This window comes from Peromyscus eremicus, chromosome 13 (genome assembly GCF_949786415.1).
Source record: "Peromyscus eremicus chromosome 13, PerEre_H2_v1, whole genome shotgun sequence".
In the NCBI taxonomy this organism is placed as follows: Eukaryota; Metazoa; Chordata; class Mammalia; order Rodentia; family Cricetidae; genus Peromyscus; species Peromyscus eremicus.
The window spans coordinates 17,594,300-17,621,302 of NC_081429.1; the positions used below are offsets into that span (position 1 = coordinate 17,594,300).

At 41.0% G+C, this 27,003-nt stretch overlaps 1 protein-coding gene across 2 annotated transcripts in view; it reads right to left on the reverse strand.

The window, feature by feature from the left end:
* Positions 1-398: 398 nt before the first annotated feature.
* The window catches only part of Efna5 (ephrin A5), a 282,299-nt gene continuing 255,694 nt past the window's right edge, over positions 399-27,003 (reverse strand). For both annotated transcript variants that reach the window (XM_059278455.1, XM_059278456.1), the window contains exons 3-5: positions 9,305-9,370; positions 8,807-8,887; positions 399-3,542 (exon numbers count right to left, since the gene is read on the reverse strand). In XM_059278455.1, coding sequence (XP_059134438.1) covers positions 3,421-3,542; positions 8,807-8,887; positions 9,305-9,370 — 269 coding nt within the window. In that variant the 3' untranslated portion in view covers positions 399-3,420. The remainder of the gene's footprint in view (positions 3,543-8,806; positions 8,888-9,304; positions 9,371-27,003) is intronic.

Genomic DNA, 27,003 nt, shown 5'->3' on the forward strand with positions numbered 1-27,003 from the left:
AACAGAAAACCAAACCAAAGGACAGAACCAGAGTTCTCTAAACCTCTTCAAACCACATGCTTGGGGTGGGGGAAAGGACCACAGAGCTCCGACATCAGACCTGGGAAACACTGAGGACAAAAGTATCCATCAAAGCAGTCCTGTTGTTTCGGTCCCAAGGCGATGGAGCTGTAAGATTTGAGTGGGTAATGATCACACGAGTCCAGTATGGAGCAGTGTTCCAGTCACGTGACTTCTCAGCCATGTATACATTGGATGTTTCAAAGCCTCAATGCATGTTTTGTATCCTGAAAGTCTATTGTTCTCACTTACAAAAGACATAAGAATCAAATTAATACTTTATTATCAAACACTATATACAACAGAGGTTGCTAATAATACAGAATTAAAGAACGCAGTTGTTTTTTTTTTTGTTTTTTGTTGTTTTTTTTTTTTCAACATTGTAACTTTTCTTTCCTCTGCCACCCAAGAAAGTACAGTACAAAACAATAGTCTAAAACTACCACGGACTGTTACCTGGTCTATTAAAGGATACACAGTATCCACTAAACAGACAGATCTTTATTCCCTGCTTCACTTTGCAAAGGCCTTGGCAACCAAGGGCAAAGGTCGCTGGGGTTTGACCAACTGGGGCTGAGGGGCTCCAAGGCTTCCCTTCATGCTCTTGAATTGTTTTTAAAATTAAACCCACTACCAAGATGCACAGACATCCTAAGTCCACAGAGGATTATAACACCACCACCAAAGGCCACCAGCGCTTTTTGGACAAGATAAAAACTGCCTGGCACCAATCGTCTTGAAAACGCCACACAAGTGTGTTAGCTATGATTATGTCACTTACAGGTAGAAAAGCATATTGTCTACTGGTGTGGATAGTTCTGCTTTTTTTTTTTTTTTTAAAACTTAATCTGTGGCGGCATGACAGTGACGTAAAAGGGTCTAATTGCACAGTGAAAGATGAAAGACAGTGGCAGAGAGGGCCATGAGTAATTATTTCATCATTTTGTTAGAGACAAATGCTAGAAGAACCACAGAATTCACCATTTCTAAAATGACATTAGAACTGCTAATGTCCTTAGGACTAACTGGAATTATTACAGGATCACTTGGTTTCCTTGGTTGTAGTACATGCATTATTTTTTTGGTCCTATCGATCCATCTTAGAAGGGATTTTTGTCCCCTTACTGAAACCCCACTAACCCACAAACCTGTAACTATTAATAAACAGAAGATATCTGGATATTACTGAGAGTGTCGAGCATATAAATAAAGGTAAAGGAATCCAATGCTTTGAAGTTTTGTTTCAGTGAAACGGTGGGTGCCTTCTGTGATGAGACTCGGCCACTCCAGAGAAGTCTTAGATGGTGGAGAAAGAAACTGACAATATCTTTGAGGCTGGCAACCCCACTCAGATGGTTCAAGCAAGAGCAGACTCCAGCTGTCTCCACTCCAAAGGGACCAGGTAAGGCCAGCTCACATTCCAATGTGTGTACAACTCTCTAGGGTGCAGTACGTTCACAGCTGCCTTCCATTCACATATTTTTCTAATTTGAAACTACTCACAATTCTAAGCAATTTCCGATTCATGAAGTCCATCTATAATGTGAACTCCTTTTTTTTTTTCATATACATCTTAAAAACGAATATATAAAAAATCCTTTTTTTTTTCTGGAATGCTTTCAATTTTCCACATTACATGATCATTGCATTTACTGACTTGCTTGTTTACAAAGGCATGGTTTCTATTGATGTCGTGCAATAGCAAAACAAGGCTAGATCACCTTTCTATTGGGCTGACACTTTTCCCTGTCTAGGTTTTGGGATTTAGAGTTCATGACACCCCACCAGGAGAAACCCCACAGCTCATGTTTCCTGGTCATCAGCTGGGACCACCTCCTTGGCCATGCTAAGGTTCTTTAAACAGGGTCATCCTGTGTCCATTCTCCTTCTGCCCCAACCCTACTATGAAACAAGATAACCCCCCATGTTTCTAAATGTATCAAGGGATACCACTTTTTCTCACAAGTTTAAATAGGACAAGCATATATACTCACTCTCAGCATAAAGTATATCTAAATAATGTATTTTCTATTCTAGTGGATTTTTAAAAAAATATTTTGTCAAAGTCTTTGGGACTCCATCTTGTTTATCTCCCATAGATAAACACATGTTTCCCCCTACGCTTTAGGCTGTGTCAGAAAGGGAAAGAATATAAAAAATCAATGCTTGAATTTTTATTCCAAACTTTGGAATTTTTATTCCAAATTTCCCTTTAGCCCTCCCAAGTAGTGCTGACTGACTCTCCTGGTGACAGGGTTTGTGTCTGAGTCCCCTGTGATCATGGAGCATGGAGCAGAACGTGGGCATCGGGGTGGGAGTTGGGGCAAGGCCACAGCACATGGGAGCTCCAGCAAAGCCAAATCGCATCTCCTCTGGCCACAGGACTTCTTTTCTTTCTACACATTGTCCCCAGGGGAGCAGCCAAAGCTATTCCACTCTCTACTCATCAACCCTGGCTTGTCAGCCTCGGGGAAGGTCACTTTATTCATAAAAATGCCTCTTTGAGCTCCTAAAAAGAAAAAGAAAAGTTGTAGCACCATGGTGATCTGTATTCAAAGGAAAAAAAAATCAGGTGTGCACTGCCCAGTCACTAAAAAGTTAGAGGCACTCACACCCCCAGCAACAGATAGTTTTCTCAATATACACTTCTTCTGCATTAACATCCCTGCATCCAACCCTCCTTCTGGGAGAAAAAAAAGCTTCTTCGACACAGCACACGTTTTGCTGGCAAGAACGCTTTAAGACAGTCGTATCTGATAAAACAAAAACTAGTATCTGAACCTTTGAGAAGCCTGCTCATTCCTACAGTCCTAGATGATATGGTGCAATAATATGTCTCGGCTTAATTCTGCCCCTCTGGACCTGACATGCCAACATAATGCTCCACACAATCACCTTCCTGTCCTTAATGAGAAGGCATAAGTACTGTAGGAGAGGGACACCCTCTCGGCCAGGCCATGGCTGGCAGCATCTGCCACAATTCTTCCTTATCTGCATACCGTCGTCGACACCCTGAGCTTACAGAGGTGAGTTCTGGAGGAGAACGCACAGGGGGTGAAGCCCCACTACGACAATTTGGCATTTTCATCTGGAGTCCATTTAATTTGGAAGGGGTGAGAGAAGTCAAGGACCAGGGCTGGGGGTGGGGCGGGGCGAAGGAGGGCAGTGACTAGTTTAGCCCCCAACAACCCCAGGTTGTTGCTTAGAAATCAGGCTGGAGGAAAGAAAACAAAAACAAAAAAAAATCTGACATCTGCCAAAACCCTATAACAAGTCCCTTCTTGGGATGAGCAGTTAGGTGGATCTCTGGTGTTCCAAGACCCTGATGTTTTCTGTGACAGGTGACGAGAGGAGACTGTGCTATAATGTCAAAAGCATCGCCAGGAGCAAGAGCAGGATTGCCAAAAGGCGGCTGGGTATCCTTGGTGTTTGTGCCGCGTTCTCGCCGCGGGATGGCTCGGCTGACTCATGTACGGTGTCATCTGTTCAAATAGAAAGCACACATTCCAATGAGATTTCACATCCTTAATAACTCTCTTGCAGCAGCCCTGCTGTTAACAGACCTCGCCACCCTCTGCAAAGTAGGGTAATGAACCCTGTGGCACCATTGACTTTCATGTCTGCATAATCACTCATTATTTACAGCAAACAAAGGAAGAGGCAGGGAAAATTGGACTTCCTTCACAATATTTATACTCTCTCTTAAAACTGAAGGGGGGGGGGAACTGTGCATCCAGTACAATATTTGCTGCATAAGCTCCTTCTGACTTGCTACCGGTCAGACGCACTTTGCACAAAACTTGAGGTAGGAAAGGTCCCTCTAAGTCTGCAGGGCTGTGGGGAGGAAAGCCGTGTACTGGAAGGGAAGGAGAAAGAGTTATGTGGGCATATTAGTGGTTAAGCAGACGGGGCTGCTCATTTCTTTCGTTTTAGGCATTTCACAGGATTAGTGTTGAATGTGTGGTTGTTCGGTGCCTACACGCATTTTCAAATGTGAAAAATTAAATGCCAAAACAACAGTATTTTAAATAAACTATATATAATACCCAGTAAACTTCAGAAATCCTGTACCCACTGGGCTGCCTACAATTAGGAATCAATTATGGTGCTATTTCCATTACGGGCCCTGCATCTCCCAGATTAAATTACTTGAACTTGACTATTCTTATTTTTATCAGGCTGAAGCTTGGCACATAAATTATCAGTGTGGATGCAAATTTTCCTCTAAATAAAATGGATTAAGTGAGTTAAGCTTCTTTTATTTAGCTATAAAGTGTTCTACGAGGCTGCCTCTGACTTTGGATAGCCTCCCTGATCTGCATGATTAACAGGCTTAACTTCGAAATGGGAACTTTGCAGTAATTAGTGCCCAAAGATAGATTGGAGGCTTGCCCATGAGCCATGCTATTCTCTAATGTGGCCCATCTCCTTCCTCCCATCTGGCCCAGCTTATGCTTTTAGCCCAGATGACCTCTGAACATGTTTCTGGAGCTGACAGTTGGCCTCTGAGCAGATTTCATTTCAGCATCAGGGGGACTTCCCATGGGAACACAAGAATTGCTACTCGGGATTCGATGACTGGTTAATCAGAGAGAACAGTAACAAGTGAGACGCCAGTAATTGTCCTCAATTAGGTAGACCCCTCAAGACAATCCCTAACATCCTTCACTGACCCACTGGGTGTCTCCTAATAGATTAATTGTCCATTATTTTAACCTCATGTAAGTCATCTTCCACACATGTCACATTAAGGGTCCTTTTTCTTACAGGGGTGAGTCACACATTCTATTATTTGTCCTAAAGGGAACTCTTTTTTTTTTTTTTTTTGGCTCACACTTTTTGGAAGTTTCTGTTCATCTCATTCATATGTCCCATGTGAACTAAGAAACATGCCTTCTCAGAATTAAGTCTTCTGCCCCAGAGGGCTCCTATTTCAGCAGGTCTTCATCTAGGAGCCTACAGCCCTTTGTTTAATTTCTTCTCCTTCCCTGGACTTGAGCAAACCTGGATAGATTGCTTTTAGCTTAGGAGACTAGAAAGGGTTAGGAAGCAAGAATGGGAAGGCAAATCCCGCACAGTGTAGCCCAGTACGTGCGGGCCTTCATCTTTTCTTTACTCTTTTCAGGGTTGCTAATGCATTAATTAAATCTGTAGTTAACAGGAGGCAGAAGTAAAGGCCCTTAATAGCCCTGAAATTAAAATCCAAATCACATTCTTAAGAGCACCAATATGGTGTCAATCAAAACAATGGAGCACTTCAGGCTTAATTATAAAAGAACCATAAACCCCGAGGATTCCACAGCTCATTTGGAAACATCACTTATATTTATACACCCGAAATTACATCACCTACTGGGGTTCTTCTCCACCCTTTTCTCAATAACCCAGTACTCAATCTTTCACCTTGTGAAGCTTGGAAATATATTGTTTAAGGATACCCAAGCTGCCTTTCTGTACTCGGGGCAAGTATGCCGAGCTGTGCTCCCCTGCTTCACATCAATTCCAGAGGCTCAGCAAAGGGTAGCCACTATTCCAGGCTCACTTGGCACAAGGCACAGGGAAAGAACCTTGCAGAATAACTGACGTCCACAAGAAGGAAGATATTGGTTTTCTTCTAAGTGAAGTGTAAGTCTGAACGCACCTTTCAAATCTTGCCTCTGGCATTAGCACTTCTGTGAGCTGTGTGGTCCATTCTTTTAACCTCATGTATAATGCACCTACTGTGCTTATCATAATAAGGGTACTTTTTCTTACTGGGGAGAGTCTCACTCTCCTATGTTTCCCTCAAATGGGAAAATACACTGTATGCTTTTGTTTCTACAACATGATGCTGACGAGTCGGGATTCTACAAGTTATGCTTTGACTAAAACAGTCTTTGATGGGGGAATTCTATACATCACCACCCCCACCCATACCCCTTACCCATGGCAGTTAATGAGAAAACTGGTTATCATCTAGATAACTTGGGGGAACTTTCAGAATGCTAAGTTGAAACTCCCAAGTAAAATCTACCCGAATGGAAATTAAACCTACATAGGAGAGATTATTAGTACTTGTAATAATAAGTGTGACTTGGTGGAAGAAAAAGTTCCTCTTCAGAAGCCAAATCGAGTCTTGCCTCTTTGTTACAGGATTCCACTACACAGGGGTTTCAGTGGTTAACTGAGAACACTAATGGTATTTTGGAGCATGTAATGTGGCATATGTCTGCCCTGAGATCATCCTGCATCCCTGAAGATAGGAAACTGGCAGGCAGAGTGTGCAAGCAAACAAAAAAGACAAACGCATTCCATAGACAGGTGAATTAGTACACATGGCTGAGAACATGCAGTAGAATCCTTTCAGACTCACTGGATCTCTAGAGCCCGTATGTACATCTAGGGTTGGCCAAAGGAGATCATTTCTTAAATTCAACAGTCAACACAGCGGTAAACAACTTCGAGTGTGACTGACTAAATTCTCTAGGAAATAAAGAGAAACACTCAAATCTCTTAACATATTTGTACTGCCAGGCACTGCGGCTCAACCCCCTCTTACCATGTTAGTGAGGACACTTGCCAGCAATCTCTTCACACACACACACACACACACACACACACACACACACACACACACACACTAAACTACACTCTGCTAAACTTTTCAAACTTCTATCAGGTATATGTTCACTGATTTGGGGCCACTGCGAATTTCAAGTTCTGTGCGAGAAAGACCTTGTGTCTTAGAAGACACTGACATCTGCTTCTGTAGGAGAGCCTCTTAACATTTCCATTTTGTCATTAGTTGAATTCAAAGTTGACTTTCTTAGTAACAGAATAGTCTTCAGTGTTCTTCTTCATTACCAGAAAAAAAAAAGAAAAGAAAAGAAAAGAAAAAACAAAACATGAAATCCCTTGTGACTCTAGAGAGGCTCCTCCTCACTAGAGAGGTGATTCACTTTACCTAGGAAATATGATCATGGGAAATATATATCAAAACTATAGTCCTGAGCAAGTTTACAACAGACTTAACCTGTTGCTCATTTTAGTCATGACTTCCTAGTGAAACTAGGAGTTAAGTGTTTTCTCTGAACATCTACACCTCTAGTAGAGGGAAGAGCCTATTCCTATTACCCTAACAATGGGAGCTAAGGATATTAAGTCTGACAAGCTGAGTGGCTTGGGCAGGATTCCTTGGCCATGGGAAGAAGAATGTAAATTCTGTGGTTTTGAAAAAGCTCCTGTTTAACTTGTTGTCCCTATGGTAGTCATATCCTCAAGCTTGAAGTCTGGTGCCTTGAAAAGTCACAGTAATGCTTCCAGTTTTTCAGGACACAATTAAAACTTTCTAAAGCGCGTGGGGGGGTGGGGGGAGGAGACTGATCCCTGGGGAGCCACTAAGGCTACTTGTACACACCTCTCATTTGCGCTCTGGGTGAGAGATGCCTGCCCTAAAAAAGACTAGAGTGCTTGGGAAACCCCTACCTCTTCCTGGCAGCCAGCTACAGGGCTAAAGCTGTTGTACCTCCAGAGACAGGGCACTTACTCAGGGTATGTTTCCCTAAGGCTCATTCACTGTTATCCCTAGGACAATACTCCGAGGATGAAGTGGACTGTAAAGCCCTTTAGTTCCTAGAACCGTAAGAAAGAAAAGTCCTACAAAAAAGAAAAAAACAAACAAACAAACAAAAAAAAAACAGAACAAACAGAAACCTTATCATTTACATAAGGGGGCTCAAATCTCTCTGTGAAGGGGAAATGATTTTATTTCTCTTTAGCTCTAAGACGGTCATGAGAGAGATGGATAAAGAAAACTGTTAAGATCTACATAGGTTGGTGGACTAAAGGAAGACAGGGTCCTCCACAGAGTGGCTAGAGGCCTGCTACCCACCACGGTGGGTCCGGTTGCATTCAAAGGCCGGATGAAATTTATAAGCAAGTAAGTGGCTTGTCCCAGTCTACACTATCTACAATAGGCTACATCGTAAGTGGTTAAATGAATGAATATTCTTGCGGCCTTTACTTTTTTTCACACTGACTGGGAAGTGTGAATAGGAACATCAGTAGCAGAAAAAAAAATTATCTTTAAAACTTATTTTGTCTTAGTACTCAAAGCTTGCTCTTGGCTCAAGGAGCTGCTGTGTATATTTGTGGTGGCAGTGGGCATGCGAGTTGGTGGTGGCAGCATAATTATATGTCTCCAGGCCAACTGCTCTCAATAACCAGATAAATAATACTGAAATGAAATACAATTTTTCAGATCGGTTTCATTGATGCACATACATTTCTAGAGAGAACTAAAGATGTTGAGTCAGTGTTTGGGGCAGTGGTTTTACTACTTTTAGCCACGGATTCAGATAGGATTTAAAAAAAAAAAAAAAGGAAGTTTCATAAGCATGTACAAGAGAAATATTTTCTGTCTTGTTTGAAAACTGGCCTTTATATTCAGTGGTCCACCAACACGCTCTGAGGATGTGGTAAAAGGCAGTGAGATTTTAGTATTTTGGTAGGGTTTCCATATTAGAATACTGCGTCCAATGAGACCCACGTCTGAGAAAGAAAAGTCGTGTTCCATCTAGCATGCACTACACAAAGATACTGGAAGAATGAGGTAGGAGATAAGTCGTATTAGCAGGCGGCTAGCAATGGGCAAAAGCAGAAACGGCTGGAGCATGCACACATGCAGAGAGGAAGAAAGGAAAAAACAGTACGGAAGCGTCCAGAGGTAGATGCGTTGGTTAAGGAGAGATTCTCTAAGCATACTAACCTGCTGGTTCTAATGAATTTTCTACTTTGTCGTTAACATCGAAAACACGGTCATGAACACCTATAGTTTTCATACAGCTATCTATAACAAAAATAGAGATAACAGCCAAATATGTTAGTGAAGACACCTTCAAACTCCCATTTCTTTTTTTTTTTCTTTCTCTCTATTGTTTCCTTTTATTGATGTAGAGATTGTTTTACAATCAACAGCACGTATCCACATGCCGGCATTGTTCCCATCTGCTGTGCAGTACAACAGTCTAAGAAACAACAAGTTAGCAAGTGCTGTGTACTTTCATAAACAAAACGAAAAGCATCATGGAGAACAATGAGAAAAAAATACGATGAAAACTGAAACATGGATGTGGATCTACAAAACGGGTACCACACAAGATTTAACAGTAAAAATAAAAAAAAAAATTTTACCGCTGTGAACCAGACCACAGGATAAAGCATGCGCAGTGAAGGGACCCTCGGAAGCTCGTTCTAATGAACTTACTTGTTGGTCTCACGAAGACTTTGAGTTTTAGGCAGGACCTTCTTCCATTGTCTGGGATTGCAGAGGCTGTAGGTAAGACAAGGCAGCAGGGCAAGAGAAAAAGGAGAGAATAACAACTCATTATTCTTTGTTTTTCACATGCAAGTACATGGTCTATGTACACTCTTCCAGGACATACTCTGATTCCTGTCCCGAAGTTAAAACCACTAATACTTTTCAGACTAAGACAAATGCTATAGAAAGGAGACTTCCACACTCCCATCTTCTTTTTCCAGTACAATAAAGGAAGAGTCACACAGGAATGTGGTAATCTATAGAGAAATGCTCAGGACTTCTATTTCAAAGGCACTTCCCTTCAACTTGATCTGCTATCAATTTTCTCTAAATCAGGAGGATAATGCTTGAACTCTCTTGCTTCAGGAACAGCTCCTCCTCAACTGCAGGAAAAAGGGCCCAACAGAGCCCCACAGTTGAGAGTGTTGTCAAAACCAGTGACAGACAGTTACAAGGAGGCGGACTTCAACATGACCTACTTCTGCTGGGGAAAGCAGAGCTTTGTCTGTCCTGAAAGCTGGTCTGTCAGTGCTCGGCAGGTAATTCAATTAGAGGTTTTACTCAGAATTTGGCTCGGCTTTCTATATGACTAACCCAGCCCCAAGACTCCACCACGCCATTGTAAGCACAATATGCTATTGAGAAAGGACGGGGCTGCAATAGCACATTTATCTTCCTTTAATTTTCCACAGAGAAGGATGGAATTAATAAAGTGGGTTTACTAAAACACGACAACATGTTTCAAGTTATAAATCATCTGAGGAAGAGACTTTCCTCCCTTCTTCAAGATAAGATCTTAAACTTTCCCTACTTTTTAAGATTATCTCCTCTTAGTACTCATGGGGTAGTGTCAAAAGGATTTTGAAGGGTGGTCAGAGCCTCAGCGACCACATGTGTTTACTAATGCTCTCTAGAGATGACAAAAATCGCAGAAATGAGAGTCACATACTTTCTTCCCCGTGGACTTGCTTCCAGTGGTTTCTTTGTTCAAAAAGGCAGCTGACATCCATCAAAAAATGCACATGGCTTAAAATTAGTTTGGTAATACCGAAAGTGACAAGGAGGAAGCCACATTTCTTAGGCCTTCTCTCTCTTCTATCTTCATATTATTCTTCATGGGGAGCTTAAAAAAAAAATGCTCATTTTGAGGTGAGAGGAGTCAAGCTCCAAAGTTCTTCTGCATGAACGTCCTTATTTATGGGGCTACAGATCCATGCAAATCTCCTGCAGAACTCACACGTTCAACTGCCGAAGGATGGCAGATAGGAAAGGACCTGCTGCACAGGCCCTATCAAACACCTGTTGAAACTCTTCATTGTAAGAAGCCATACAGAGAAAAGATGTTTTTGGCCCTCTGCATCTCTCCTGGTCTCCCTGACAAGCAGTTAAGAAGTGCTAACAGCTGGCTTTGCTGTAGGCGCTCACTAAATCAAAGTTGGGAAGACTCCCCCTACTGACATTAACAGTAATGAGTGTGTTACTCAGGGCACAGTATTTCACACGCTGTGGTTTGATCCAGGAAACGGTGTCCTTCCTGTGGACCTCAACTGCAAATGTACATACTCAATACACCACACACAGGTGACTCCGGTTCATTACAAAGCCCACGGGGTCTTAGTCATGAGGTGGTGGGAGAAGCGCCACATGCACACTGCACTCTTCTGAGCCGAGATGAACTAACTTACTTCAAACTCTGTGAGCTTGGCATGTCACATGCAAATGACTGACTTTTAACATGACACTTCAAGATAAGCAGGCTTAAAGCATTATCAAATGTAATTTTTGTTGTTGTTTTTAGAGACAGGGTTTCTCTGTGTAGTTTTGGTGCCTATCCTGGATCTTGCTCTGTAGACCAGGTTGGCCTCGAACTCACAGAGATCTGCCTGGCTCTGCCTTCCGAGTGCTGGGATTAAAGGCGTAAGCCACCACTGTCCCTCCTGGCCAAATGTAATTGTTTTTGTGAGGAGTCTTTTTTTTTTTAATTTAATGGAGATTTTTTGGATTTTTTTATTAAGGAAAAATAAATCCCGACATTAAGTTATTGTACAGTGTATCAGAGAAATTGAACAAAAGCAAATGGTGACATCTAAGAAAAACTAGAGCGTTGTCTTAGCTCACAAACAGAGACAAGAGCCTTAACCATTGGACAAACATCATTCTTCTGTGAATCAAAGATACTGAATGTTCTTCTGTAACATGGAAAATAAAAGGCTTATTTCTCATTGGTCTTCCTCATGACTCAGTCACCTATAGCCAGGAAAGCTGCAATACTGACAGGGTTGACCCCTTATGATGCTGTCTGACTATTTTACTCCAATCCTTCAAAACATTTGTGGACAAATAACATTCATGCACGGTATAGTTTGTAAATTCATGTGTAAACTACAGTAGCCCAGCCCTATGATCTCTAGGCCCACTCAGCCCATGGCGTATAATCATAACTCTATGGAGTGGACCAACCTTTGCGCCAGGCGGTGGTGGCGCACCCCTTTAATCCCAGCACTCGGGAGGCAGAGCCAGGCAGATCTCTGTGAGTTCGAGGCCAGCCTGGGCTACCAAGTGAGTCCCAGGAGAGGCGCAAAGCTACACAGAGAAACCCTGTCTCGAAAAACCAAAAAAAAAAAAAAAAAAAAAAATGACCTTTGCTAGGCCCTAATCACCTGACTTCCTTATTTCCCACACGGAAACATAAAAACAAAAAAAAAATTATTTCAAAATATATCCCACCCATTATCAAAATTACTTATTGAATTTTTTTAAAAGTGCAATTGCAGTTTACTCCATGTTAAATCTGTGGCTTCTGCAGCCCTGTACTCCTTGGCTTCCAGAGGGTGGATACATTTATTCTGCTTTAAATATAGATGGTTAGCCATTAGTAGTCTTGGAAGACACTAGGTCATTTGTAAAAAGTGTTTTACTTGTCATAAGGAAACAGATGGCAGAGGGCAGAGCACTAAAACCACAAAATGACATATTAATTAAAATATGTGATATTCCCACAAGTCAATGCAGAAATCAAATCCTCTCGGGATCACTAGTAAGCAAAAGATAGAGCTATTGGTAGAAGTGAGAGATTGAAAACCTCAAAACACCAAGACTCTGTTGGGAAGGGAGGTAATGCCAAAGCCTCAACCTTCAGAAAAACATAATTTTGTAACAACTACCATTAACACCTGACTTTGGTTAACAGAAAGTCTATGTATAACTTTATAGATAGAAATTATAATTATATGTGCATTTATCATGCCTTGTGCTGTTCTCTTTTTTTTAAAGTATAGCTGACTCTGAAAATTGGACATGAAGAAACATCAAAGTTTTATATTCCTAGAGGTGTTACCGACTGTTTCTAATACTTTAAAAACCCCCAATCCATGCATCTTTATTAGATGCTGTGGATGGTAAGAAGTATGAAACACACATTCCTGCCTTGGTGTTGTGTTGTGTGTACTCCCGCTGTGGTATACACACTAACTATAGTTTAGGGTACCAGAGTGGTCATGTGGTAACCAAGGTTCATATGAAGAGCCAGGCCAGCTTCGTCAGGAAACAGTTTGTCTGCAAGTGTGCTGGTGTCTTCTTATCAGAGGCTTTACAGCTCCTCCAGGAGCCAATCATGAACGAACAAGAAGAGCAAAAGAATTAAAAAGTTCATCCCTAAATTCCCAAATCAGAGACATGGCAACCTGAGCAGGTGACTAAAACCTGCATTCTTCTTACAAAGAAAACTTGAAGCTAAAATAGAAAGGAGTGTTAAACAGTTTCCATCTAAAATAAACTCACATTTCTTTACTGATTTTGCTAGTAAACAGGCACATCTGGAGTCAGGAAGTTGGGAGTGGGGAAAGAGGGACCACTAAAACAAACAAAACCTTTCATTCTACGTCTTAGTGACTATTTTATGAGCCTGTCTATAGGCCCTATTCCTGGAAAGTACCAGTCAAAACATGGAGGCACATAATGGAATACAAGCTGAGATTCGCTGGTCCTCTAACTTAAGAATACAACACTAATATGGCCGTGAGGGTCCGGACTTCATTCATGATCTCAGAGGCCCAAAGTTTAAACATTCCTGAAGCCTCATTCCCTTGGTCTCCTGGTGCTCAAACAAGCTTGGCTCAGCGTTTAGTCAATGTGGCACCTATGAGGTTCCTGGTCCCCAAGTTAGTACTTACAAATGCTATATTTAGCATTGCAAACATGTGATATTCACACCTCAGGCCACTAATAATAGTCTATCGATCTAGACAGAGCAAGAGGGCACTGGCATCGTGCTTGATGTAGGTAGCTTCTGCCATGGTTCTCAATGCTCCCACCAGACTTCTATTAATCCCCTAGTCTCTCATCCCCTCGAGTATGGGCTGAGTTTAGTTTCTTGCTCCTAATGAACAGAACACGGCACAAGTTAGGACTTGGCATCTCTGTGATTATGTTCCAAAAGCCTTGGACTTCCTTCTTTCAAAGATTGTGAAACAATGTGCCACATTGTGAGATTCAAAGTGGAAAGACCCATGCAACACAGATATGTCCCATCAGGAGAAACTGATGGTCCTTAGAAAACACACCAGGAACTAAGTCATTCACATGACTGTTAGCCTAGAACTCACTGTAGCTTTGTGAGCTGAATCTGGATTCCCAACTCTCAACTAATTTGTTGGTTTTAGACACAGTTAGACAGGTTGAGCCAATCCTACCATTCAAGCATTTACTGATGTATTTTACAAACAAGCCCATGTGATCCCAGGTTTCTCGTGGCTGAGTTTTTGATTGACAGATGAAGGCATGGCAGCATCCTCCACTCATGGACAACCATGCCCTTGCTCTAAAGAGGTGTTCACTCCTCAGTCTGCTGCTGTGCCTGGAGAACTGGATCACTTACTACTTAGACAAATCTGGAAGAGAGGCAATTCTAAAGGGGCTGTTAAAGAAGTATTTGTAAATGTCTTTTCATTTGCCTTCTCATGTCTCAGTTCAACTCCAAATGACTGGGTGAAGGTAAAGGAGTCTCAAAATAAAATGTGAACTTGAATTATAAGAGAAAGAACGTTTCTCATCAGATCTAGGAAACAGAATAGAAAGGTGAGTTGTAAAAAACCTTGAGTAAAAGGACTTAAAAAAATAACTTAAAAGTCCTCTGATTATCCAAAAAACGCCTATTAGTGATCTTCCAATATGAGTCGTCACATTAAATATAAACATTATGAAAGCTCAGACTGCTCAGAAGTTCCTTGCTAATTGAAGCAAATGTTCTCTGAGACCCAAAAGTTTGCCAGGAGAAGGGCGGGACTCTAAGATTTAGTTTCTTTCAAATTTTCAGGTCCAGTGTTGTGTAACCATTTACCACCTCTGGCTGACCTCATTCGGCTTCTAATCTTAATTCCAAAGGCCACAGTTCCCCTTTCTGAATCCATGTCAATCGGGATACTTTGGGAAATTTTACATCCAAAGACAGCTAGCCACTTTCTTCTCTTTAAAGGAGTGTGTGTGTGTGTGTGTGTGTGTGTGTGTGTGTGTGTGTAAGCACTAAAAATGTAGTTTTCCATTACATTTGCCACAGGCAGTAGTTCTCAATTTGAGCAACTCAAAAGAAAATGCAGGTCATTAGCTGTTAGCAGGACACAATTTTTCCCCTGTAGGTTTTTCTTGTAGTTCAACGCATAACACAAATATATGCAAATTAGACAGGTAAAAGCCAGAATTAAGCACTATTCCGTCCACCAAAAAAAAAAAAAAAAAAAAAAAAGAGAGAAAAGAAAAAAATCCCATTTAAATCCAGAGTGTAACTGGAAATGTCTTCCAGAATTTAACGAATCAATAAAATCCATTTTGTATATGTGGAGAAAGGGTGGGGACCAGAAGTGGTGGGAATATGAGAGAGATTAACCAGAGCCATATGGACGTCTCAGAAAATGGTTACCAGACACACACACAAAAAAAAAAAAAAAAAAAATTAAAAAACAAGTTAGGCTTCTTCTTAAGGAAGAATAACAGAGCAATAATTTGCAACTTAGCTACCTGCCTTTTTTTTTTAAAAAAAAAAAGTATATTCAATTATCATATTAAAACAACAAAAAACAACAAAAACTACCAGTTAGGACGGAATACATGTATCTTGCCTCTTATAGACGAGACATGAGAGACCTTTGTGTGACCTGGGCTTGAACCCAGGGCCTTATGCATGTTAGGCCAGTGTTCTACCAGTGAGCTATACCTCCACCCCAAAGGCCACCTCCTTTCAGTCTCTGCCCTTGGTTTATGGAGCTCACACCTTAAGAGCGACCACAGGAGCTGCCTCATTTGCCTACACATTTCACCTCCTGAAGCCACAGTGTCTCAGACTTAACTACCTGACAAGTCAAGGTCAAGGCCCAGATGTAAAAACTGGAGAGGAGGTTACTGAGTCTAGAGACCTTCGAGAAATTGAAAATACCATGCACATATTAGATTCTTTAATACAGCTCTGGGGATATTTCTTTTTTATACAAACTAGAAGGTGGGAAGGGATGTGTTTCCCACAATATAGCAAGAAAGATTGAAAAAACACACTCTCTAAGTGAAAACTTGGTTTCAACACCAGGGGACTGCAAGGGAAAGAATAATTAGAGTAAAGTTCAGGGCAGAGGAGGGAAAATAAATTCCAGCTGGAGAGCCTCAGAAGAAAGCGGGAGTGGAAGGCAGCACTCACCTCCCCGTCCTTCCCTGACCTGGCTTCCTAACCCCTTAGGCCAACTTCTCACCACACACCAGCTTAAGGAGCATGCAAATTCCAGCAGCTAAGTCTCAGTAGATCAATTACTGTTCTTAGAAAACGTACATGACCAAGACAAGATCTGTTCCACTGATTTGGGGAAACAAACAAGTCAAAATGATGCTCATGTAGACATCTATATGACGTGTAAGCAAACTTCTACAGGACTTTCAAAGTTCAGTGACAACCTGTTTCACTACAGAGGAGCTCAACTGTGCCTTAGTCTTTACTGAACTATAAGTAAAAAATAACCTGGAGCTTGGAGTTTTTTTTTAAATGTCCCTAAAAGAAGCATTTCTGTTTAAGGAAAATTTGTTTTACCACAGTTTAACTAACTCCCAGCCTGTGATGCTAGACTTCAGCCTCCCTCGGTGAATGGGAAAAGTCTACTCCACTAGCCACAGAAGGAAAAGATAGCGTTTAGATAACCACCTTTTAAAATCCAGACATGATAGAACTGTCAGCTTTATTGTTGGTTGTTTGTTCATTTGTTTGTCTGAAGCCACTGAACATCTTGGAACAGTTAGAACAAAGCTGGTTTCTCAGCACGTCTCAGAAAGAACCCTGCCTGAGGCCTCGGTGTTTAAGGGGTAGTCCACCCTCATAGGTCAGATGTTCCTCGGTGACCCTGCTCTACAAGGTTTTGGCATTATCTGGCAAAAAATAGGCAAGCAAAACCATGATCAGCAAAGCCATTAGAAAAATTTTCTTCATCTAGAAGCACATAATAAAGGCAATGACAACAATAAAAAAAAAAAAGCCCAGATAAAAGGCAGAGTTCCTGGAATCTCACAAGAGAGATGATTTATACTTCTCCTTCTCTGTAGGTCCCTTACATACCTATCATCCATCCATCCATCCATCCATCCATCCATCCATCCATCCATCCATCCTATCTACCATCTATCTGAGTAACTGTTACTATAGTAACAGGAAGAATGCTGTCCTCAAGAAGTACTAACACAGTATGAAAATAAATTACTAATTAAGTCATTAAGTTAATACAAGTCAAAGAAGTTTTCAGAACAGTGTTACTATTTCTTTGAGCTTCTTATAACCCCTCTGACACCAGACACCTGTGTTAAGGGTCCTAGGGAGAAACATGCTTTAAGGATTTCAATGCAGGCATAATAATGCTCAGCTTTCTCTAAAATTCATGCATTCTGGTCTTTCTTTGTGGCTTTGAGCCAGCTGCTAATCTGTCTATGCCTCAGTTTCCTGGTGACCCTCCCCTTCCCAAGAGATTTAATTATCACCAACTTTAAAGGGCAGGTAGAGTTTTCTAATTCACTTGGAAGTTCAGGCGGCCTATCCCTATAGATCTAGAATATTATTTCGCCAAAGACTGATAGCTACCAATTTGTTTTATTCCTTCTTCAGTAAGACAATTCCCAAAGTCAGGACCCAACTGGGGCCATCTGAGGTATCTGTAGTGGTGGTGATTGTCATTCTTCTTCAATATTAATTTATTTACTCTGTGTGTGTGTGTGTGTGTGTGTGTGTGTGTGTGTGTGTGTGTGTGTAGTGCAGGTTAATGCATGAGTATAGCACCCACAGAGACCAGATCCCTGGAAACTGAAGCTAGTTTCCTGATGTGAGTGCTGAGAACCAAAGCCATGTCTTCTGGAAAAGCAGCAGACAGCCTTAACCATGGAGACATCTCTTCAGAACCAGATCTCTAGTTCCGAATACAAATATGGGGGGAAGAGGTGGATGGGGAGGTAACAGGGCGGTGCAGTATGGCTCTTCACAGCCTGTATTATTTGCTGCATGCTTGCTTGCATGTTTGAGACGGGTTCCCACTACTATTCAACACCTGAGGTTAAGTGATCCTCCTGCTTCAGCATCATGAACTTTGGGAACTACCTGTATCAGTCTCTATAGCCTAAATTTTAACAAACTGGATTCTATCATAGTTATATTTAGTATTCCTTTATGTGTGTGGTAGGAGTGTGATACTGATGAATGTGTGTGTGTGTGTGTGTGTGTGTGTGTGTGTGTGTGTGTGTGTGTCTCGCTGTGCACTAAGGGTAGGGGGATACTTAGAGAATGAGAAACAGTATTAAAGAGCCTTTTGCTTTTGAAAAAACTTATGAACACTGAGTTTGTTTGTTTTCCAATCAATTTTAAGGTTGTGAGCATGCTATTAAATTTGAGGCCTGGGAGACAAATAAAATGGAAATACGAATTCTTCAGAGAAGCAGCTGGGCTGGCACTCAGACTGCCTTTGTACTTGAAAGGCTGAGGCCAGAAATAGCACCAAAGAAATTAGCCAGAAGTGGATGCAGACACCTCAGCATGTCCTCACCTGCCCAGATGTGGTGCTGCTTCACCGTGGCTGTTCAATCACCAATCTTAAGCATTCTTTTATAAAATCTAGGTAACTACCTATCTGCACCAATCAGTGAGTTCTTTGCTTAATTTTCTTAACCAGTGGGCCATGTTCTCCATATCTATTGCTTCTACTGGGACTAACAGTAATATGGGCAGGAATACCCACTGGTTCAGGCAGTAGGCTACTGCTGTGGAATATTATTTTAACTACGTAAAGATGTGTTACATTTATTTATGCTGTGGAATATTACTTTATGTAAAAATGTGTGACATTTGTTTATGCTGCAGAATATTACTTTAACTGTGCAAAGGTGTGTTGCATTTGTTTATGCTGCATTTGTTTAATGATGTTAGGATGTGTATTTAATTACGTAAAGATGTGTTGCATCTGTTTCACCTTGCCTGCCTAAGGCACTTGATTGGTCTAATAAAGAACTGAACAGCCAATAGCTAGGCAGAAGAGGGATAGGCAAAGCTGGCAGGCAGACAGAATAAATAGTAGGAGGAAGAATTTAGGCTCAGGAGAAGAAAAAAACGAGAGAGACGGGGACATGCCCTCTGCGAGCAAGAAGCCAGGCAGCCACCAGCCAGACACAAGAAGCAGTCGAAGTCTGATAAACAGAAGGAGGCTAAAGGTAGATAAAGAGAAACAAACTAATTTCAGTTAAAAGCGCCAGCCAGGTATGTGCCTAAGCTAGGCCAAGCATTCAAAACTAAAAAGAAGTCTTGTATCATGATTTGGGAGCTGGTTGGTGGCCCCAAAGAGAAAGCCTGGTATAGGTTACTAATGCAACTCAAGACAACAGTTCTCTGACGGGCTAAATTTTACCAAGTCAGGGAGTTGTTTAGGTACCAAGACTGCACAGTTTATTTCATACAAAAAAAAAAAAAAGAAGAAGAAAGAAGAAAACACTTTACTGAATGATTTTTTTAAAGTTGACATAGTAACAAAAATCAAAGCTTGGGTCTAAGCTCTAGTTTACTGATTGTTCACGGAGACATTTCCAGTAAGGATGGCTGCATTCCCATCCAGAAGCCTGAGGCACAGCAATCATGGTCTTTCATAATCTGGTCCCAACCTCAGTTTTCTTCTTGATCTCTCCCACTCTTTCTTCTCCTTCAATACACACTAAGGCTAGTCATCTCCACGAAATTTTGCTTTTCTAACTCACAGGACCTTTCCTTGGCTTCTCAAAGATATGTCCCATCTCCAATGCTCTTCCTGGTGCTTACGACATCTGTTTCTGTCTTCTTCACAACATATACCCCATTCTGCATTACCTCAGAACAGGATATTGCATCTTTTCTCTGTTATTACAGTGGAGATAGATGCAGTTCCATAAGCACAGGGGCCGTGCCAGCTGCTTAGAAGGGGGGTGTCTACTACTTTGTTCATAGTGAGTTTCCAATAAAGACTTGAGGACAAGGTTAAAGGCTAACAAAAACAAAACAAAACAAAAAATCCAACAATCTGCATCAAAGTAATGTGCTAGTCAATTGTGAAACAAAATAGCAAATAGAGCAAAAAAGGGGGGGAATCATAGTAAATGTTCCCCAAATAAATTATGGAAGAACAACTTCTTTCCTCTGGAGAGCTCCTCTCCCATTGCTACACGCTCTTTCTTATGGAATGACCTTGGCAACTATGATCTATAGTTGGTGAACTACAGAGATACATAGAACTCAAATAGAAATAAGTGAAGGGACCATGGGTATCTTTAAAGACAATGATTTATCGAATCTAAAGGACAGACTCGGTAGAAAGAGGTCACAGGCCCTTCTAATGAGCAGAGGAATAGAAAGGAAGGTGAAACTGGAATCCAGGTCACCATGTGCCCTTCGATGACATATTCAAAGCAAAAGTGATGCTGGGTGATGCAGATCACATCTGCAGTGTATGTGAAAAGCCATCCTGGCCCCACTCACTCAGAAGCATCATCAAGACCTCAGATATCACATCAAGCTGTAAACCCAGAAACTCTGCTGAAGGCTCTAACAACCCTTTAACCAAACTTAAGCTATAGGTGTTTTTAAACGAATCTTTAAGAAATTACAGAATCAATATTTCATATGAATACAAAACTTCAAATGTTAAAAATGTGACAACTTTAGCCAATTTGAATCACAGTTTAGAGATGTAATTCTAAGTTAAAATATATGATGGAAGGGCTAGGCATGGTGGTCCACACCTATCATCTCAGTACTTGAGAGGCTAAAGCCAGAGGATCTGAAATTCAAGGTCATTTTTGGCTATACAGGGAGTCTGAGGCTGTGAGATCCTGTCTCAAAAATAAAAACTAAAATAAAAAAAAAAACATATACAATGGGGAAATTTATTTAGATTTGTGAGATGGAAATCCTAGGCTTAAATGGTTTAAAATGGTGAAGGCAGACAATTGAAACACTTTAAGAGGATGAAGAATGTATTTTCAAAGGTGACAGAGCATATAAAATATTTTCCAATGTAAAAGCATTAAAAGACATATGTTAGTTTTGCCTCTGGAATAAGATTAGGAAGAATTATTTTTCAAAATTTATTAACTTTGAAAAACAAACCTTAAACCCAAAGTAATATTGTAAATGGGCAAAAGCTACCTTTCTGGCTCGGCAGGGGGCACATGCCTCTCATCCCAGCCCTTGGCAGCTGAGGCAGGATGACCGCTTCAAGTTCAAGGTGTTCTGTCAACCTGCGCTACTTGGTCTCAGTCTCAAATGAAGCGAAACAACAGAGAAGAGGAATAAGAGATGGCTTCATGGGCAAGGGCTCTTGCATCAATGACCTCAGTTCAGTTCCTGACACCCACGTGACAGAAGAGAAGTAACTCCCGTAAGTTGTCTTCTGACCTCCACAGAAACGCTACAGCATATCCCCAGCTCCTTTTCTCAAGATGTGCGAGTATTCTGTGTAGTTGTATGTTTATTAATTTATATGTATATGTAACAACAACGGTTAAAGACCAGGAGGCACTGAATTTGGGAGGGAGGGGAGCTGGATACGGGAGGGGTAGGACAGAATATATGTAATTTAAAAAAAATTTAAATCATTTAAAAAGGTAGCTTTTAAAGATTAAAAGCTACCTTTCCATATACCAAGAGTTCATACTGATCCTGCCTCTGAGGACGCTATACTGTCCCCTCCAGAGAAGCCTTCTATGAGCAGCCAATTGAAAGCTGTCTTCATTTTTCTCTTTTACCACATCCAGCTCACAATAGGTCCCAGTGTGATGGGCTTGTTTTCTGGTTTTTATCTCATTCCCAAACAAGTTGGGAGCTCCAAAAGGTGATACTAATTTGGTAGTGCTGTTTACTGGTCTTAGGGTCCATTTTGTAACAGACCAGGAAGTTCCTGAAACCTAACACAGTACTTGGCATTAGGCAAGGCAGCCCAAAATATTTCTGAAGGAATGATTAAATAAATGAGGTAAAAGTTGAATGAATCAGAAAAATAGATTCCCGTGTGTTCAAAGTCCGGAATGCTTCAGATGAATCTGCTGTGTTCTACCCTCCACGAATATTACTTTTATATCCTCACAAACTCACGGAGCAATCTCATCAAGAGCCAGATGAAACCTTCTCCTACTTTATAGCTGCGGCCAACTTTCTGAGAGATTTATTCACTGCTTGTTTTCCAGGAAGCCCTAGTTTAGCAAGGAGATAATGCACAGATGGTAGCAAGATGGATAATAATGGGTTGATAAGTAGGAATTATAACTTTAACATCTAGTATATTAAGTAAGTCAACAGTGTACTTTTTAGGGAGTTCAGTATGTGGAGCTTGAAGAATGGAAAAAAAAATTAGGATCCTTCACATTATGTTTCTTTTCCTTGTTTCTTTCCTTTTTAAAAAAGTTATTTGTGAGGTTAACCTAAAACAAGTATTCTGTGTAGTTATATGTTTATTAATTTATATGTATATGTAACAACAATGGTTAAAGACAAGGAGGCATTGAATTTGGGAGGGAGGGGAGCTGGATACGGGAGGGGGTAGGACAGAATATATGTAATTATATTTTAAAATTTTTAAAAATCATTTAAAAAGCAAGCATTCTATCCACTGATCATGGTGTGTTACTAAGTTTTAAGCCAATTGTTTAATACCAAAGTGCTGTTTATGTCTTAAGGAATCATTTCTGTTTCAATGTTGGCCCCACATGTTGCATAAAGGGTATTTATGGCACTCTGTGCCATTTGGGGGGAGATTTTTTACTTTTCCTATGTTTAGTGGAAGAAAACTCCTGGGTCAACTTATCTTTTTAATCTAAGAGGTCTCTGTTGAAATTGGCTTTGAAGTTTGTTAATTACAAAACTCAACAGGGGTTTTTCCTTGTGCGGTATAAGTCATATTTCTTTTCATTAACCCCAGTTTTAGAAGAGATTAAAAAGTCTGGATAGAAACAACTTAAAAACTGAAGAAAGGCTTCTCCCCCGTGACACCTTCAGACACTTCGAGTGCAGGCTTTCCCCACACTAGCTAATTGCAATCTGTGGCTTTGGAAAGGAAGGTCAACTGTGCACGTTCTGAACTTCCCAGCTCCGTGACGTTGCGGAGAAATGAGAAATCGGTACATTTGTCTGCCCACTTTCTGAACTGGGAAATTTTATGTCAACCTGGGTTACAAGGAAATCAGGATTCTGAAGGGATCCTGCCAGCTGCTTTTTTGTGGGGCCAAGCCACCGAGTTCACATTCTGTCTTTCTGGTGAAAAAGATCATTACCAGGCGGCTCCGGGGGAAGTTGGCCCTCCTGTAAGTGCGCTCCTTTGTTATGAATATGGAACAGATGGAGCCAAATCTATCTGCTCTGTAGGAACAAAAACACTTACAACCCAGCGCTCTCTATTAAAGACTCTACTTAGCTCCTTTATACCATCGGCTTTCTGTGCACTGCTGCGAGGTTCTGACTTTATAGAAAAAGGCACTTCATAAAAGCAACAGTTCTTACTCTAAACCAAAGTGGCCTAAGAACTAAAGAAGATGAATGCACAGTTTCACCCACGGGGCTCCTTGGAGATATGCAGATATTCAATTAGGAGTGTGTGTGTGTGTGTGTGTGTGTGTGTGTGTGTGTGTGTGTGTGTGTGATATGTGGTGTGTGCATGGGATATGTGTGTAGGAGGCAGAGTGTATCCAATTCTGGTAAATGTCTGCATTAAAACATGAAAACAGAGAGGAGAGTGATGAAGATGTCATGTTTCCCATTACAAGGATGGCATCTAATTGCTCTAGCATAATCAAATGCCAGGATTTAATTTTCTATCTATGTGTGTAAGTCTAGTCAGAGCTGTCTTGCACACACATACACACACACACACACACACAAATATGACTATGCACAACAAAATCATGTAGGTAAGCATAATTAGTCATTAGGACTACACCACAAGACAGAGGCTGTGTGATGAGTCCTCACCATGAAAAATAGTAATAATTGCATTCAGCATCGTACCAGTTTGCCTTTATACAATGAACGATGTGAGCATTGCAGGTGAAACCAGCACACCCACTTATGTATCATGCCAACGAGCCAAAAGACACCCAAAGGCCACCCTTATCGTGTGCTGTTGTTGGTTATCTGGGTCATAGGCTCCTGGGTGTAGACACAGAACTGTGTGGGCACCTCCCATTGGAGGTAACTGGGAAACGGAGGGCCTGCCTCATTTCATTACATTTATTATACTGATCCATTGAAAGTCTGGCTGCCTCTTCGGAGATAATTGAAAAAAGAAATTCTGTGGCAGGATGCTTTGATTCTGACTAAATCAAGTCTTCGGGCAAATTTCCTCCCGCCAGTGGAAGCACAGCTTGCCTCAAGTCGTAACCTTTGTGGGAGGAAAGGAACTGGCCTTGAAGCAGATCCTAAAGCAGATGTTCTATGCCAAATCAGAGTCTAGGGAGACGTAGGCTACTGCTAATAAAACTCTTCTTCTGTCTGCTCAATCATTTCAATTCCCTGCAGTGTGAAATATGAACTTGCCAACAAATGGCCAGCGTGCTGTGCCTCCCAGCAGGGGGGGGAAAGTGCCACAGCTGTGCCAGAGACTGGAACTCCAGGCGCGCATGACATGTTCATTAGTCCCCTGGATGGCCAGGGCCTGATCTAGGCAGGTCTCCAGAGCCATCCACGGGGAAACAGAAGCAGTGGTTACTACACCCCAAAGAATTAAACACACCATTTCCACAGTCAGGAGAAGCAAACTCTGATCTCGCTGATGACCTTAGGAGGTTAATCTTAAAAACAAGGGACCAAGGGCAGATCTTCATTGATGCAAATAGAAAGAAAAAAAAAAAAAGGTTGCCAATGATTGCATTTCCCCTCTTGACTCTATTAGCCATCTACTCCCTGAACACTAAAATATAAAATAATAAAATATATTTTGAGCCTCAAAACAGCTAGGAGAGATGGAAATAATTTAGATGCACCTCCTGTGGACCAGAAGGATGGAGTTGTAGAAACTGACTGGTTCACCGGTTGCATGTAAGTCTAGTTCATTCTAGGATACTCGCTTTCTAGCTCATCCTACTCACACAGTTTCACAATGATAAAACAGTGAATTTATCTAAATTAAAGTAAAATCATACCAATAGGCTTCAATGTGAGGTCTTCTGTAACATACAGAATGCACCCATTCACAACACTCTCATGATTCAACTCTAGAATATGGATATATGCATACATGCATACATATATATGTCATAATCAATTATGAGAATTTTTCCAAAGGTTATTCATATGCTTTCTAGTGCCATATTCTTTCACATTTTAATCATGAGCTCCCTAAATAGAAATCATTTACATCTGTAAACATTTCCTTGCAGTAGTATTTAGCAATATATTCTCTGTGAGCAGAGCTATTTAAAAAAAAAAAAAAAAACTGTGTGGGTGGGGGAACACAACCATTAGGAATAACAATCAAGCCGCAATGAAAAAAGGTAAATTAGAGGCTAGAGAAACCTTGCGACCCCTTTATGTAATTCCTGTTTGAGAAATGTTTGAAGTGTCTCAATTTTAAAATAGCTCAGAATCATAGAATTTATTTTAGATGATGGATTTTAGGGCTGCTACTCATATAATCTAACTTGTGACCTAAATCATAAGGATTTTCAAGAGATGAAATGAGTTTGAAATAATTTATTCCTCTGAAAGGAGGCCAAATAAGTCCACATGGTTCAAGCTTGTAATGATATGCTATTATCACAGCCAATGGTGGCTTCTCATTAGTCTGTCCTTTCTAAATGATCGTTGTAGTCAATAAATCTGTCACAGAACAGCAACAAATGATTGTTTTAAGGAATTAATAACAAGACTTATATTTTTATTTTAAGATTCTTTTGGCACCAATTACCCTCGAATATTATTTTTTTCATAATGTTTCTTTTTCTCCATTTAAACTGGACCACATACAAATTAGAAACATGAAATTATTTCTTAATTGACTTGGAGCTTGGTGGGAGGCAACCACATTGCAGGACACAGAATACCAATAATATTTTTACAATAGTTATCATTTATCTACTGTTTCCATGCACTAGGCACCATGCCAGGTTTATTAAATTTAATCCTCAGCACATCTGTTTGAAGCAGGTATTATTCTTATTGTAGGAACAAGAAAACCGAGGCTTAGGATAAGTCGCTAGCCAATGTCACACATAGCTAAGTATATGGAAGAATGGATATTCAATTCCAAGTCCTTTTGATGCCAAAACTATACAACCTCAGTTTGCAGTATAAATCATACTTTTCTTCACGACTGCCCTTCTTCACATATTTGTTTCATAACTTCCCAGAAGCTCCTCAAAGTCTTTCTTAAAGAGGCAAGGGGAAAGTTAAACATGGCAGAACCTGACTGTGTAATCTTAACTGTTTGTAATAGGTTCCACTGGGAAAACCAAGCAGAGTCCTGCCTGCAGAGACCTGCTCTGTACATATTTCCTAATCAAGTGCTTGTCATGAAAGAGCCTTTAAATATTGTAAGACCATAACTGATAAACTCCCAAGTATACACATGCATCACGGTAGGGGGAATTAGGAACCAAATACTCAATAAGCCAATGTTACAGCAGAGTCAGGAAAGAGGTGACAGGACTCGGTATGTGGTAACAGTGCTTTCTGCTGCCAAGCCCGATGCCCTAAATTCAACCTCCAATACCCACATGGTAGAAGGAGCCTCCTCCAAGTTGTCCTCTGACCTCTATCTGTGCACTTTGCGCGCGCGCGCGCGCACACACACACACACACACACACACACACACTCTACACACCAGGTTAGTGAAAATAAAATAAAAATATTAAAAAGAAAACAGGAGAAATTGACAGTATTGTTATTATATATTTATTCCCCCATGGGAAATATCCTGAGCTAGCCCTGCTGACTTCGATCGATGTCAGGATGCATTCCTTGAGACTGGGTAGCTCTTGCCTGCTGCCCATCCAGAGCCTTATCCCTAGACGGGAAGAAAAGCAAACTGACATTGCTGTGGCCTAAGATATAAAATAGCATGCACAGCAAACCCTGCCTTGTGGAGATCCATGTGGGGAAGGGGTCTGCTGGGCTCATGCACACCTACTT